We start from the raw sequence: 14,576 nt of genomic DNA, 5'->3' as shown, positions 1-14,576 counted from the left end.
ATCTGGAAGACTAAACTTCTAAAAACAGGCAAGAACTTTTTTAAGAAGTAGATTCAGGTCTGGGATGGGGGTGGGGTAGGGCTTGCCCTACCAGTTATAAAAATATAGAGTTAAGGTAATACAAGTGGTGCTGTTATGTGTATAGCACAGGGGATATAGCCAACATTTTATAATAACTGCAAATGGAGTATAATCTGTAAAAACATTGAATCATTATGTTGTATAGCTGAAACTAATATAATACTGTAAGTCAACTACACTTCAATTTCTTAAAAAAAGGTAGTATTGTTCTGGAATATGAATAAACAGACATGGGAATGGGACAGAATGAAAAGTCCAGAGACAGGCAAATAGTCACATCTGTATGTGTGTGTGCATACCTATGATAATGCGGTCAGAGTAGATACCGGCTCTCTTATTTTATTTTTTTGCGGTACGCGGGTCTCTCACTGCTGTGGCCTCTCCCGTTGCGGAGCACAGGCTCCGGACGCACAGGCTCAGCGGCCATGGCTCACGGGCCCAGCCGCTCTGCGGCATGTGGGATCTTCCCGGACCGGAGCACGAACCCGCGTCCCCTGCATCGGCAGGCGGACTCCCAACCACTGCGCCACCAGGGAAGCCCCCGGCTCTCTTTTTGACTATCCAGCATACATTCCTGCCTTCCTTCCCTCAACCCTTCCTAACACTACCTTAGTTTGGAGGATTATCTCTTGGATTCCACTGGTGGGACAGCTAAGCAGATTTTTTCTTACCCTGGCCAATCAAAATGCTCCCGCCCTGGACTCTGACTCTAGGACCAACGGACAAAGAGGTTAAGAACCACGGGAACTGTTCACTCCTGCAGAACTGCATCCTGAGGAATTCAGGGTTCCCACTGCAGACCCCCACTCTGGGTCAGGCTTTTGCAACCACAGAAGCTCTTTTGGAACCAGCCAGTTTCCAGGCTTAATCTCTAACCCCTTGGATATTCAATAGGTCCCACCATCTCTCTAATAAATGGCCTTTGGCTTTGTCAGTTTTTGTAACTTGCTACCAAAGGACTCAATGTTCAGGTGGCATTCCATATCATCAGGGAAATATTAGGTTACTCAGGTAATAGTTTTAGGAAAGCTAGCTACCCATTTTAGAGGAAAAGGTTAAATTCATCAAATAAATTCAAGGATATTAAAGAGTTAATTATTTTAAAAAAAAGCACACCAGGGGAAATTATTGGGGTAACATGACCTTAGGAAGGAAAAGGTCTTTTTATTGGTGCCAAGGTAAGACCACGAAGGAAAACTTTAACAGCTTTGAATACACAAAAATTAAAAATTTTTCTATGTGAAAAATAAAGGGCAAATAACAATCCAGAAATATATCTGACCATATAAGTTGCAGGATTCAAAACCATAATATACAAAGAGCTCTTGCAAATAAATAACTGTTAAATCTAAAAATGGGTAAAGGTCCCAGTCAAATCACAGAAGAAAAAGAAATATAAATGGTGCATATATAAATATATAAAATATATGTAATATGTAAATTAAAAATTGCATATAATTATATATAATTACATCTTTCCCACCCTTTCATGCAGCATACGGTATAGGGAAACAGGGTCTGAGATTAATACCAGGAGAAGTCAACCTTTCAAGACTGGGCATTTGCCTTTCTTTTGGATCTGGACCTCCAGGCACTTTCACTTCTTGCACCCCAGTCACTCTGTCTTGGAAAATTGGAATCCGAGAAAAAAATGGCTAATCCTGTGCAGGTTGCCAGATTTTACCATATTCACCACATTTAGTACTTAGGAAAAGAGAGGCTACCAAGTTACGAACAGAAGTTAGCAAGTCGCCCTTTCTGTTGGTGATGGGGCTCCAGGTTGTGTCAGTTCTTGGTAGTCCTGGGGAAATACTGCACTACAGCGAGGATACTCTGTGTATATCATATTGGGATGAAATATGATCAGTGTGAGCTCGCCCACACTGAACAGAAAATAACAAGACTAAGCTCTCAGTTTTGGGGACTCAGTAGGTGTTTCAGCACTCATCTTACACTAGACTTGCTGGCCTTGGTAGATGAGGAATGTAAAGGGCAGCAGCTCCCCTTTGAACCCGATGGCATGGCTACAAGAAACGTAGGCACTGCCCTGCTACAGAAAAGCTTCAGGTAGTTCAGCATAGCCCCTGACCTCTCAGAAATCATGGCCACAGGTTGGCAAGTACATGGGCAGCTATGAGGGGCATGGCTCTAAAGGTAGCCTTGTGCCTTCTCTAAGTTAAAGAAACAAACACCAGCACCCCCATACCCAGCAGCCAGGGTCACATCAGGGGTCACACTGCACCTGTACTGAACATCATGGGACACACTCTGATTTCTGCACCAGCCACACGCATATGTTACCGAAGCAGGAGCCAAGTTATGATAAGGAATGATGGTTACATTCAACAAACCAAAATGACCCCCTACCATGTCCATAGCACACCATCTACGGTTTTCCTAGACTGAAAAGACAGTTCTCTTTTTTAACTGAAAAATAAGAACTAAATTGTTTGGATGCATTCATTATCAAGCTTATATATATCTCGGCACTTAAAATCGACTTAGAAAACTGATTTTTAAAAATTCAGTGGAGACAAAAATCAATGCAACAAATATTAAAATAAAATCGTTACTAAAGACATTTATTTTAAAATAGCATTACACTAATATACTATTAGTAACTGACTTATGAGTAGAACCAGTTTTAATTTGGGAGAATTTTAAAAAGTGAATCAACGTTAATTCCTTAACACTAAAACATCAGAATACATCCAAGGATACAATAAAATTATTTTTGAAATCACTTTCATTCAAAATCAAAGCCTATGCCCTTTATCAAAAGGTCTGCATTTCATTACTCACCAACTGACAGCCTTCTAGGGAGTTGACTAGCTGAGCGTTCTGACAGGAGAGAATTGAACCAGCCAAATTCAGCATTACACATACTGCAGAGAGCAGCATGAAAAAGGTAATCTGGAAACAAACCAAACAAGAAATTGATTATTCACTTGGAGAGACTCGAAGGAAAAATTATTTGGCTTTCAAAAAGCTTTCAGATGATCCAGTAATTATATGAATAACATTTCTATGTTTTCAAGGAAAGTATTATTAAAATTTCAAATTCATATTACCTTAAATCAAATAAAAAAGGTAAAGTCTCTGAAAAGCCATAGCCAGCAACCATGATTTTATTTGAAATATACTGTAAAATATTTTAGAAGCTAAACTTGAAAATACTATGCATTCTACAGTCTCAAAATAGTGTTACATAGTCTCAGAAATAACAAGTAATAAATTACTAAAAAGAAATCAAATGAAAGATGTTTATTTATTAGAATGTCTTTAAGTTTATTTCTTTTAATTTTTGTTATGCAAAATTTTATACATATGCAAAACCAGAGAAAACAGTATAACAACGCCCCGCATACCCATCTCCCAGCCTGTAAATGTACTCCATATTTATTGAAAAAAATCTTCATGTAAGTGGACCATGCAGTTCAAACCTGTGTTGTTCAAGGGTCAACTGTATATATTATTCATATATTAAACATTATATTGTATTAACTAGACAACGGCACAATAGCCACAAACTCTTGACACCTCTGGGAAGGGTGAAAAGATACAAGGGCTTGATCTGGTCTGTAATGTTTTCTACTTTAAAATTTGAAACGAAATGGAAATCTACTGATGGTAAATTATTAACATCTCTACAAGAAAAGTGTGGGGAAAACATGTGCCTCAGATATAACTGACACTGCATAGTGCATAATGATATTTTCTGCCCCATACAGATGAAAACCCCAGCATTAGAACACCCCAGAGGGGAAAGCGGTCATTGAGTAAGCAGAATGCTTAGCCAGGAGGTAATTCATACACTGAAATAAATGCAAACCAAGAAATGCCTTTAAGGACCAACTATATTCACTGATAAAATAAATGCAAATTCCAGTTCAACAGAATAAAGTAAAACCCAGTCATCTAACCCATTGCTCCACACCACCACATACCCACCAGATTCTTCTAGATGACTCTAGTCCAGGGTTGATCAATCCACATTTTTCTTTTTTTAAGTATTTACCTCATTTCATGATTAATTTGCAGTACCTTCCCCCCAAACAATCATACTTATTCACCTGCTGAATAATTAACAGTTGAACTTCTGTATATAAACAGCATTTTGCCAGAGGCTATGGAGAAATACAATGAAAGGCCACTATACCAGCTTTTCTTCAGGCTCATTTAATCCATACAACTAACTATGATATAATTATTGTTTTTCCCATTTTACACATAAAGAAATTGAGATTAAGGGAGCTTAAAACCTATGCCAAATCACCATGTTGCCATAGCATGAGCCGTAATTTGAATTCAGTCTATCAGACAACCTCGAAACCCCATATGCTATTCACTACACTACAGAGACCTCTCCAACCTGGGGTAGATCTTACTTTCTGCTCTTCCTGTTTACATGGGCTCTACTCACCATAAACCATGAGTTATGTTTTTCCATAAAACCATACAACAGAGTCAGACTAGAATAGTCATATTTTTGAACCAGTAATTCCAATTTGAGGAATGATTTAGAACAAGATAATGAAAGAAAACCTTAAAAAATTTTTTTTAACTGCTCCAGACCAAGAATAAACAAATTTAAGCAAATTTTAAGGAACAAAGTAACAACTAAAATCCCCCACAGCCCTGGACTGTGCCAAGATCTCTAGGTATACTTCCCTATCTAATTATCACACTACCACACACAACAACATGCATCATCAACCCATTTTACAGGTGAGGAAAGGTCTGTATACAACCTAACCTGCTTAAATTCCTACAGCCAGTTATGCAGAGGGAGGCTCTGATCCCACGTAGTGATTCTCAAGTAGGTATGGTTAATCATTAACACTTTTCTGTGACCCACAGAAATATATTTTACATCATAATCCAATATGCACACACACATAAAACTAGAGCAACTTCCACAAAACACTATTTACCTGAATGATACGTGGTAAAAATTTTCTTTTTTTGTTAAGATGCTGTTTTTCAGTAATGAAATCTTCTCATGACTTACGGTTAAAATAAGTGCACAATGCTTACTTGCTTGAAAAATACAGTGTTTATTATAACTATAGTAAAAAAACCAAAAAAAACAACCCCCCCCCCAAAAAAAAACCCAGAAAAAAAAAGGAACTAAATGGTCAGCCACACAAAAACTTATCTGGAAAAAATACAATGCATACATTGCTTAGAATGACTCATAACACTTATACACATGGGAAATATGTTTTTAAAATGGCTATGCTAAGATAAATAGAGATATAGGCAGTTACATTTTAGTTTTCAATTTATAGACTTTTATTTTTCCTTACAGAGTTGAGTAGTCCAGAGGCCAGACAAGAGCCACTTCGTTTTATTTCCCTGGTATGAAAGCAACTTACTGACGTGTTCTTTCTTTTAAATGTCTATTTCCATAACATGGTACAAAACTTTCCAATTCGCTTTATAAAGCTAGCAAGATTTTTATACCAATAAAAAAAATAGACAGTAAGACAAACCAAAACAAATCATCCCCTAATATTTTTATAAATGAAAATTCGGAACCAAAGTGACTTATAACATCACAAGAAGAAAAGATTGCAAACACATCCTAAAACTATTACACACATTTAAGGGTTACAGCAAGATGCTCCCTCCCACCCCCAGCCCTTCCCCAGGGTCTCTCCGAGTCTGTCTCAGGTTTCAAGAGGAAGGGGCTGGGGTTGGGGCCGTGCCCCCGGTCTGGGGTCTGGCCCTGGCCTCCTCCTCCGCCAAAGCCTCACAGTACTGCGCCGGCCAGTCCTTGGGATCCTGATTGTGGACTTTGGCCACGAACTTGAGCACCTTCATCTTGCTGGTCTCCAGGTTGGTGCGCGGGCCCCACTGGAGCTCGTAGTCCACGGGGTCCGTGTGCGGGATGCGCCGGTACTCCAAGTACCGCTGCCGCACGAAGTCCTCGGTGATGAGCTTCTTCGGGTCCCCGAAGATGAGGTGCTTCTTGGTGGGGTGCACCCCGAGGCGCCGCAGGAAGTCCCAGACCTCGGTCTCCTTGATGCTGTTGCCCTTCATGAAGATAAGCCCCAGCACGATCATGAGCAGCCCGGTGGTGGGAGTGCCCTGGTCGCCGCGCATCTCCGCGTCCTCCTCCACCGGCTCCAGTGTGTTGACCAGGATGTAGGTGTTACTCCGGGGCTCCAGCTCCACCAGCCGGTACCCGAACACGTACTCCAGGCGCTCGGCCGCCCGCCGCAGCAGCTCTGGGAGCACGTCCTTGTAGTCCCCGACCACGTGCCGCAGGATGTCGGTGCGACGGATCGGGATCTTCCTCTGGTCCTTGATCAGCAGGAACTGCACCAGCTCCGCCACCTTCAGCTCCAGCTGCTTCTGCGACCGCGGCCCCGGCGCGGGGGGAGCCTCGGCCCGCCGGCCGCCCTGCGACGCGGCGCCGCCCGGCCCGCGGGACGTGCTCGGGGCCTCCTCGCCGCCGCTGCCCTGCTCGGCCTGGGTGCCGGCGCGGCCCCGGCTCTTCGCCTTTTGCGACATGTCGCGGCGGCGGGTCCCGCGCTACGCGGACACCCCGTACCTAGCGGCTGAGGGGATGAGGGTCTGCGCGCAGCTCCTCCCGGCGGCCCTGGACGGGGCCGGAGAGGGCGCGGTTGCGTCACAGAGGCTGCGCGCTGCATCGAGGGGCTGCGCGGTTGCGTCACGGAGGCTGCGCGCTACGTCATCGAGGCCGCGCCGTGTCTGGGGGTCGGTCTGGTTCGGCTGGCGGTTGCGCGGTGGCGGCGTCTCCGCGCAGCCCTGCGGGTCCCAGCCCTGTGTTTTATTAGAATTAAGTGTCGTCCTTACGAAACCCTGAAGATAGAACAGGAAGCAAAGGTCCTGAGCGAGTGTGCGGCTCAGCTCAGGACCGCACAGCTCAGGCCAGATCCGTAGAAAGTGAGTATCGAGAGCTCTGAAATCGGGACTGTTTGTAGGTGGAGGAGACTCCCAGGAAGAACGTGGGAGAAAAATAAGGCTAAGAGCGTGGAAGGGAAGTAAAAGCATTTCTTTCCCCACAAAACTGGGCATAAAAAGGATAAAAGACCCTGAGGACTAGTTTGCCGTCGCCAGCCGCCCCCCCCCTCAACCATTTCCTACCAGTAACTTTCTCTAAAGCCCCTGAGTCTGTTTAGAAAGAATGGTAAAGGCAGCCTTGCCTCGCAAGCAGGGCTTTCCCCATCTTTTCACCATTTTAGCATTGATACTCTGTGCATAATAAACTCCAGCCGGACAGCTGCGTCAAAGCCATCCCAGAAAGCACATTTTAGTTAGGTCCGGTGAGTTTATCTTTTGGAAAGCACATGCTCATGGAAATTGCCTGGGCCCACACCACAATTTTTGCAGAAATGGCTAAGACAACGCTACCAACAGAGAAACGTGCTCTCTCAAGAGATTACCGTTTAATTTTGGGCATCCCTGATCAAGAATTGCAATCATGTGAATCTCTTAAATGTCTTAATATATCAGCCTTAGGACTCAATGAGAAAGAAATGAGAAAGAAAAGAGAACCCAAGGGTATCATCCCTCATAATCTGTGACGTGCACTTTATATAAATATATACATTTTTAAATTGTGCAACTCTAATAGCCAATGTGAGTCATTCCATTAACTCATACCATTTGCAGTCTGCTGCCATTACTTCCACAGAGCTCAGCAAATGTGTTCCTTTTGTATTAACTTACTTGTAAAGAAGAAACTGAATTTACCTCTTTTTTAAAAAAATATATTTTATTTACTTATTTTTGGCTACATTGGGTCTTCGATGTGGTGAGCGGGCTTTCTCTAGTTGCGGTGAGAGGAGGCCACTCTTCATTGTGGTGTGCAGGCTTCTCACTGCGGTGGCTTCTCGTTGCACAGCACGGGCTCTAGGCATGTGGGCTCCAGTAGTTGTGGCACGTGGGCTCATTAGTTGTGGTGCACGGGCTTAGTTGCTCCACGGCATGTGGGATCTTCCCGAACCAGGGCTCAAACCCGTGTCCCCTGCATTGGCAGGCGGATTCTTAACCACTGCGCCACCAGGGAAGCCCCCTCATTGTAGTTCTGATTTGCATTTCTCTGGTAATTAGTGATGTTAAGCATCTTTTCATGTGCCTCTTGGCCATCTGTATGTCCTCTTTGGAGAAATGTCTATTTAGGTCTTCTGTCCATTTTTTGATTGGGTTGTTTGTTTGTTTTTTTATACTGAGCTGCATGAGCTGTTTGCATATTTTGGAGATTAATCCTTTGTCCATTGATTCGTTTGCAATTATTTTCTCCCATTCTGAGGGTTGCCTTTTCGTCTTATTTATGGTTTCTTTTGCTGTGCAGAACTTTTAAGTTTCATTAGGTACCATTTGTTTGTTTTTATTTCCATTACTCTAGAAGGTGGATCAAAAAAGATCTTGCTGTGATTTACATCAAGGAGTGTTTTTCCTATGTTTTCCTCTAAGAGTTTTATAGTGTCCGGTCTTACATTTAGGTCTTTTAGTCCATATTTAGTTTATTTTTGTGTATGGTGTTAGGGAGTGTTCTAATTTCATTCTTTCACATGTAGCTGTCCAGTTTTCCCAGCACCACTTATGATGAGACTCTCTTTTCTCCATTGTATATTCTTGTCTCCTTTGTCATAGATTAGTTGACCATAGGTGCATGGGTTTATCTCTGGGCTTTCCATCCTATTCCATTGATCTATGTGTCTTTTTGTGCCAGTTCCATACTGTCTTGACTACTGTAGCTTTGTAGTATAGTCTGAAGTCAGGGAGCCTGATTCCTCCAGCTCCATTTTTTTTCTCAAGATCGCTTTGGCTATTTGGGGTCTTTTTCTCCATACAAATTTACACATCCAACATATTAGGACAGCAAAACAAACAAAACTGAGCTAAACTAAGCAAGTGCTGGGGAGGATACAGAACAACTGCTAGTGGGATGTAAACATCACTCAGATAAACAGTTTGGCAACATCTTACAAAGTTAAAGTTACATTTACATCTGACCCAGCAACCCTACTCCAAGGTATTTCACTGAAAAAAATAAAAATTTACATCCATACAAAAACATACACACAAGTGTCTATAGGAGCTTTATTCATAATCACCAAAAGTGGAAATAAAGCAGTATTTTAATGGGTTAAGAGATAAAGCAGCTGTGTTACATCCATACAAATGAATAGCACCCAGCAATAAAAAGGAACACAATTACTTATAGGTAATTGTGGCTGAGTCAATTACTGAGTCAAATGCATCATGCTAAACTCATGAAGCCAGTCTCAAGAGAGTACGTTTTGCATGAGTCCATGTAGATGACCTTCTGGAAGAGGAAAAACTACAAGAATGGAGAACAGATCATTTGTTTCCAAGGATTAGCAGTGGGGTCAAAGACTTGACCATTGCAATGTGATGATCACGGGGCCCAGGAACAAGTGTCAGGACTGCCAGGCAGTGTGGCAGGTACGCTGTGGGCTGCTGTCACAACCAGAGCCAGTGATGCTTTGGGATGGGAAGTGGTACCCAGCCTGGGGCAAGTGGGGTGGGTACAGGCCAATCGTGGGAGGCCCAGTGCTCAGGGAGCCTACACATTCAGTGGAGGGAGTAAACTGGAGTCGGGGTGACCCGGAAAATCTCCAGGACTACAGCAATCCTTGGTGATGGAAGCTGGGGACAGAGCACGTGGTGCTTTCCAAATACAGGGGCTTAGGGCATGAGCTTGCTCACTTGAATATTAAAGGAAATGGTGATCCTGTATGGCTGGAAGACTTAAGACACCAAGATAGTCACATTTACCGAGAAGAAAGAGGTATCTTATTTCAAGGGAAAAGCTAAATATAACCAGTGTAGAAGACCATGTGACAATGTCTTCTTAATTAACTTTTAGAATTCAGCACATTTTTAAAAAGATAGACTTTTCTTTCTGATCACACTAAGCCAATTTTTAATACTTGTCTGATATTTTTTTCCCAAGAGGAAGTTCTATCAAAGGACCTGAGACCGACAGAAAAGAAATTGGCAAATATTCTTTTTTAAGTTCATTTGCCAAGAACCCAGCTGTTTAAAGTAGTAGTTCTCTCTAGCTTTCTGTAACTAAATGAGAACATTAAATTTCAAATGTATCTCTCTCCTAAAGCCATACAGGGTACCCTATCCTTTCTTTTATACAAAAAATATAGGATGATTACTTGCTCAGATAGAATGAAAATTTGAACAGCCACCTTGTAAAAATTAATAATATATGATTTTCAGCTAACATATAAAAATACTCAAAGTTGAATAAAATAAAAGTCAAGGGACTTCCCCGGTGGTCCAGTGGGTAAGACTCCATGCTCCCAATGCAGGGGGGCCCAGGTTCGATCCCTGGTCGGGGAATTAAATCTCACACGCATGCTACAACTAAGACCTGGTGCAGCCTAAATAAATAAATACTTAAATAAATACATAAAATTTTTTTTAAAAAGAAAATACTTATAAAAACAAGTCAAATAAAATACTTGAATATTTAAATAATCTGAACATACTGATCACTCCCATTACCTTTATCATAAATATCACTTGACAGTGAAAAATTAATATTAATAAGCTGGGTGGTTTGTAGATGAGACATTTAGACACAGATTCTTCCCACTGGTGTTTATAATCCAGCTTTGGTTGAAATATAAATATAGCAAAAAAACATAAAAGGAAGAAATCATATTCAGGGAGAAAACAACTTCCCTATTGCTATAGACTGAACTGTGTCCTCCCAAAATTTTTATGTTGAAGTTCTAACCCCCAATGTGACTGCATCTGAAGATAGGGCTTTCAGGAGGTAAATTAAGGGTAGATGAGTCATAGGGTGAGGTCCTAACCTGGTAGGATTTGTGGCCTTTACACAGAGGGGAAAAGCAAGAGAGTATGGCCTCTCCACGGGCACCCAAGGACAGTCCATGTGGTGACTCGGCCAGAAAGCAGCAAGTCAGGAAGCGGGCTCTCACCAGAACCTGACCAGAACTTTGAGACAATCCACATCTGTTGTTAAGCCACCCCGTGTGTGGTGTTTTGCCATGGTCGCCCCAGCTGACCAAGACATCTACTAAGGAGTTTTTATTTATCCTATTTTAGAATAATACGTTTGGTTAAATGTCAACTAATGAGTGATAATGTTTTTACATATTTCTGTGACTTTTCTGGGAGACAAACAGTTGAAAATTATGTAGGTTTCTTTCCCCAAGATCCCTGTCTACAGATCACTTCTTTTATATACACTGTAAGCTCAACAATTACCACCACCACCCCGAACAAAAATTTGGACCCTCTGATGCTTGTTTAAACATGGGGTGACTTGTTTTGACACTTTTTCTAAACTCACTCCTGGTAAAGGCTGGTCACAGACAAAGCAGAGAACTCTTCAAGTCTCAGCCTCAAAAGCTCAGTGACATTACCTCAGGCAGGTCAGTGTCACTCAGAAAGCATGGTCTGGGGCCCAGCTGTCACCCCTCGCCCACTGGCTGACCCAGTGGGATCACCTCCTTTCTCTCTGACCCCGTGTCCTCTTCAATAACATGGGGATCAGAGCTTTCCTGGGGTCAGTGGGAAGGTGAAAGACACAAACATAAAGCGCCTGGGGCAGTTCCTGGCACAGAGTAGGAAGCGATTTCTAGAATGATTGACAGTGTTACAATAGCAGAAAATGCACTCGGAGAGTAGTCATGGATTCGAGCCTGGTTCCCAGAGTAATTTCTTTAAAGAATGTCTTCAGCTCTTGTCTCCCAAAGCCTGCTCACATGTTGTGGGACTGTCAACACCGTCACGGTAATTGCCGCCACGGCCCGAGGTCCCCTCCCGCCCTTCCTCACATAGGTAGCATCACACAAAGAGCACAGGCTCCAGACCAGGACTCTCTGGGTCCAAACCTCTGTGCCTCAGTTGACTCACCAATAAAAGCTGTTTGATAGGAATGCCTATCACACAGGATAACGTGAAGAGTTTAAAATGGTACCCATTGAGCCCTCTGTATAGCCTGGTACAGGTGGTCCTCTGTGGATGTCCACCTGGCCTCTGCCGGTGACCGAGGTGCAAGGCCCCCCCGACCCCGCTCGGGTTCCCTCCCAGGTCTGCTCCGTGGAATGCAGGCCCACAAGCCCCAGCTCCTCGTGAAACCTACAGGGCAGACGGCTCAAGAGATCAACCAAAAAAGGAAGACAGAGGCACAGCGTTCTCTCTGAACTGAGAGGGGCCTTGGGGACAGAAATAAATGGCAAAACAGGAGGTCCCAAAGGCTCCTGACTCCTGCCCTGCCCTCATCTTCCAAGGTAGCCGTGAGACAGAAGGCAAGCTGGCAGCGTCCTGAGAATTCTCACCTGCAAGTCACTCTAGGGAAATCCCTTTGGAATAGAGGCTCATATCGTGCATGTATGAGCTCCACAAAGGAAGAAGGGCCAGGATGGAGGGCCGGGCCAGTGCTTGTGGGGTGGGACCTGCCCGGCTTGGCCAAGGGGACAGTGCTTGAGTTTCTGGGAGGAAAATAAGACCCCGGGGCCTTCGCAGCGGCGGCCTCGGTGTTTTGGTCTCCCCACCCTCTCCTGGGGGTAGAAACCAGGCTGGTGGAGGGCCACAAACTTGTCAGCATGCAGGAGCCCAGGAGCACAGGCCAGAGCATTGTGACAGAGTGCTGCCAGGTGCGCCTGCAACAGATACGCTCCCGCGACAGCACAGGTAAACACACAGGACCAGAAAAACTGCGAAACAGCCTGACAACTGACCAGAAAACAGACACCAAGAAACGTAAGCTCCCAGAGCACCACACGGAACCCCAGATCCTAATCAGAACATCAATCCAACACCGGGAGGACTGGAGCTGATACACGGGGAGACAAGAGTCAGTACTGAGGAAGCCAATTACAGGGTGAGAATTAGACCTGCACCGTCATCACACAGCTAATAAACAACTTGGAAAGTGAGGAACCGAGCAGATGTGAGTGACAATCTCAGTAACACCGGGGGTAAAGTGTGAGATCGCCACCTTAACTGTGTGGAGGAAGAAAGAGAGAGGTGATAAAACAACGAACAGGGTCTGGGGGGCACTGGCAGTGTTCTCCCTTCGCTCTAGAAACTAGCGTGTCTTCTTGGGAAGGAGAACCAACCTCAAGTTTAGAAGTAACTTTGGTCTCACATCAGTGCTGCTTCTGTTAATTTCAAATAAAAACAACTGTTTAAAACCTAGACAGTGTCATTCCCTAGTAGCTTCTGTCTTTTACCAGCATATGCATCCAGGGATTTCTCAATTTATAGACACTGAATAGGAAAGACTGACCATTTCTGGGTGGTATCAATACAACTCTATTGCTTTTGCTGTTGTCATTTTCTGTTGTGCTTATTAGTTTATTAGAAATGTGCATGGGTTTAATATTTTTTAATGTCATCATTAATGTAAAAGGAAGACAATCCACTCAACGTTCCTTCGATAAACATATCTGTTGAACACTGTAAAGCTGTGAGCCAGACGAAGAGCTCGCCCAGCTGCAGGTAAGATCAGGGAAGCTGGCAGATTCGGGAAGACAGAGGCTAATCCAAACGCAATTCATTCTGGAAATGCAAGCGCGATTTAACATTAGGAAATACAGTCCATCACGTGCGTAGAGCTGAGGAGAAAAATAACACGAGCATCTCAGGGATGCAGAAAAGGTATGCGATTCGGCATCTGTTCATATGAAAAACACTCAATAAAATAGGAATTGAGGGAAAGGATGAGTCTATCCCAACATGATAGAAGATATATGTACATTTACAACATAAACCTCAGCTCGAAAACCAGCATCTTAATGAACACAGGAGAACGTGAGGCTTTTCTGCTCAAGTCTGCAGCAAGACAAAGGCACCCTCCATGTCCATGACTCTTCAGCACCGAGTTCGAGGGATTCACCCATTATTTAGACAAGAGAAATAAACTGAAGGCATAAAGATTGAGAAAGAAGAGGTTAAATTACCCTTATTTGTAGCTCATGTGCTTATACATGTGGGAAGTCACGAGTCCTTGTGCCAAACAAGCGCGCACACACACACACACACACACACAGAACAGGAAGAAAACTTAGTTTTAAAAAACAGGTTGTAAAATAAATACACAAAATCAATAATGTTCATTCACACCAAAGACAGCAGCTGGAACACATAGCTGAAGACCATATTCACAATAGCAAAATAGGTAAATAAGTACTATCACTGGAGACTTGACAAGAAATGTCTAAAGCCTGTATAAACAAAACTGTGAAACACTCAGGAAGAAAAAGGAAGTTTGAATAAGTGGAAAGATATGCCATGTTCCTGCACAAGAAGATTCAACATCACATAGATGTCGATTCTCTCAAAGTTAATCTACAAATTCAATATCGTATCAATTTAAAAATCACATCATTGTTTCCTAAAGCCAGGCAAATTGATTATACAGTTCATTTAGCAGAACAACCAAGCCAGAATTGCTAATGAAACCTTAGCAAAGCAGAACAAGGAAGGCTAACCATACCAGATAC

The 14,576-nt window shown here is 43.2% G+C and overlaps 2 protein-coding genes and 1 non-coding gene across 6 annotated transcripts in view; 1 reads left to right on the top strand and 2 right to left on the bottom strand.

The window, feature by feature from the left end:
* The window catches only part of ENTREP2 (endosomal transmembrane epsin interactor 2), a 364,437-nt gene that overhangs the window by 97,225 nt on the left and 252,636 nt on the right, over nt 1-14,576 (bottom strand). For all 4 annotated transcript variants that reach the window (XM_060156918.1, XM_060156942.1, XM_060156927.1 and 1 more), the window contains one exon: nt 2,884-2,994. In XM_060156918.1, the coding sequence (XP_060012901.1) occupies nt 2,884-2,994 (111 nt within the window). The remainder of the gene's footprint in view (nt 1-2,883; nt 2,995-14,576) is intronic.
* Nucleotides 5,115-6,693, bottom strand: NSMCE3 (NSE3 homolog, SMC5-SMC6 complex component). The gene has a single exon (XM_060170770.1). The coding sequence runs from the start codon at nt 6,598-6,600 to the stop codon at nt 5,761-5,763; it is 840 nt and encodes a 279-aa protein (XP_060026753.1). The 5' UTR covers nt 6,601-6,693; the 3' UTR covers nt 5,115-5,760.
* On the top strand, nt 10,364-10,437 carry TRNAW-CCA (transfer RNA tryptophan (anticodon CCA)). The gene has a single exon. It is a non-coding gene; the product is annotated as a tRNA-Trp (tRNA).

The sequence above is a fragment of the Lagenorhynchus albirostris genome, chromosome 1 (genome assembly GCF_949774975.1).
Source record: "Lagenorhynchus albirostris chromosome 1, mLagAlb1.1, whole genome shotgun sequence".
NCBI lineage: Eukaryota > Metazoa > Chordata > Mammalia > Artiodactyla > Delphinidae > Lagenorhynchus > Lagenorhynchus albirostris.
This window is presented reverse-complemented; position numbering and strand designations above follow the sequence as displayed.

Coding starts and splice junctions, on each gene's coding strand:
- NSMCE3 (XM_060170770.1), bottom strand. CDS start 6,600: ATGTCGCAAAAGGCGAAGAGCCGGGGCCGCGCCGGCACCCAGGCCGAG.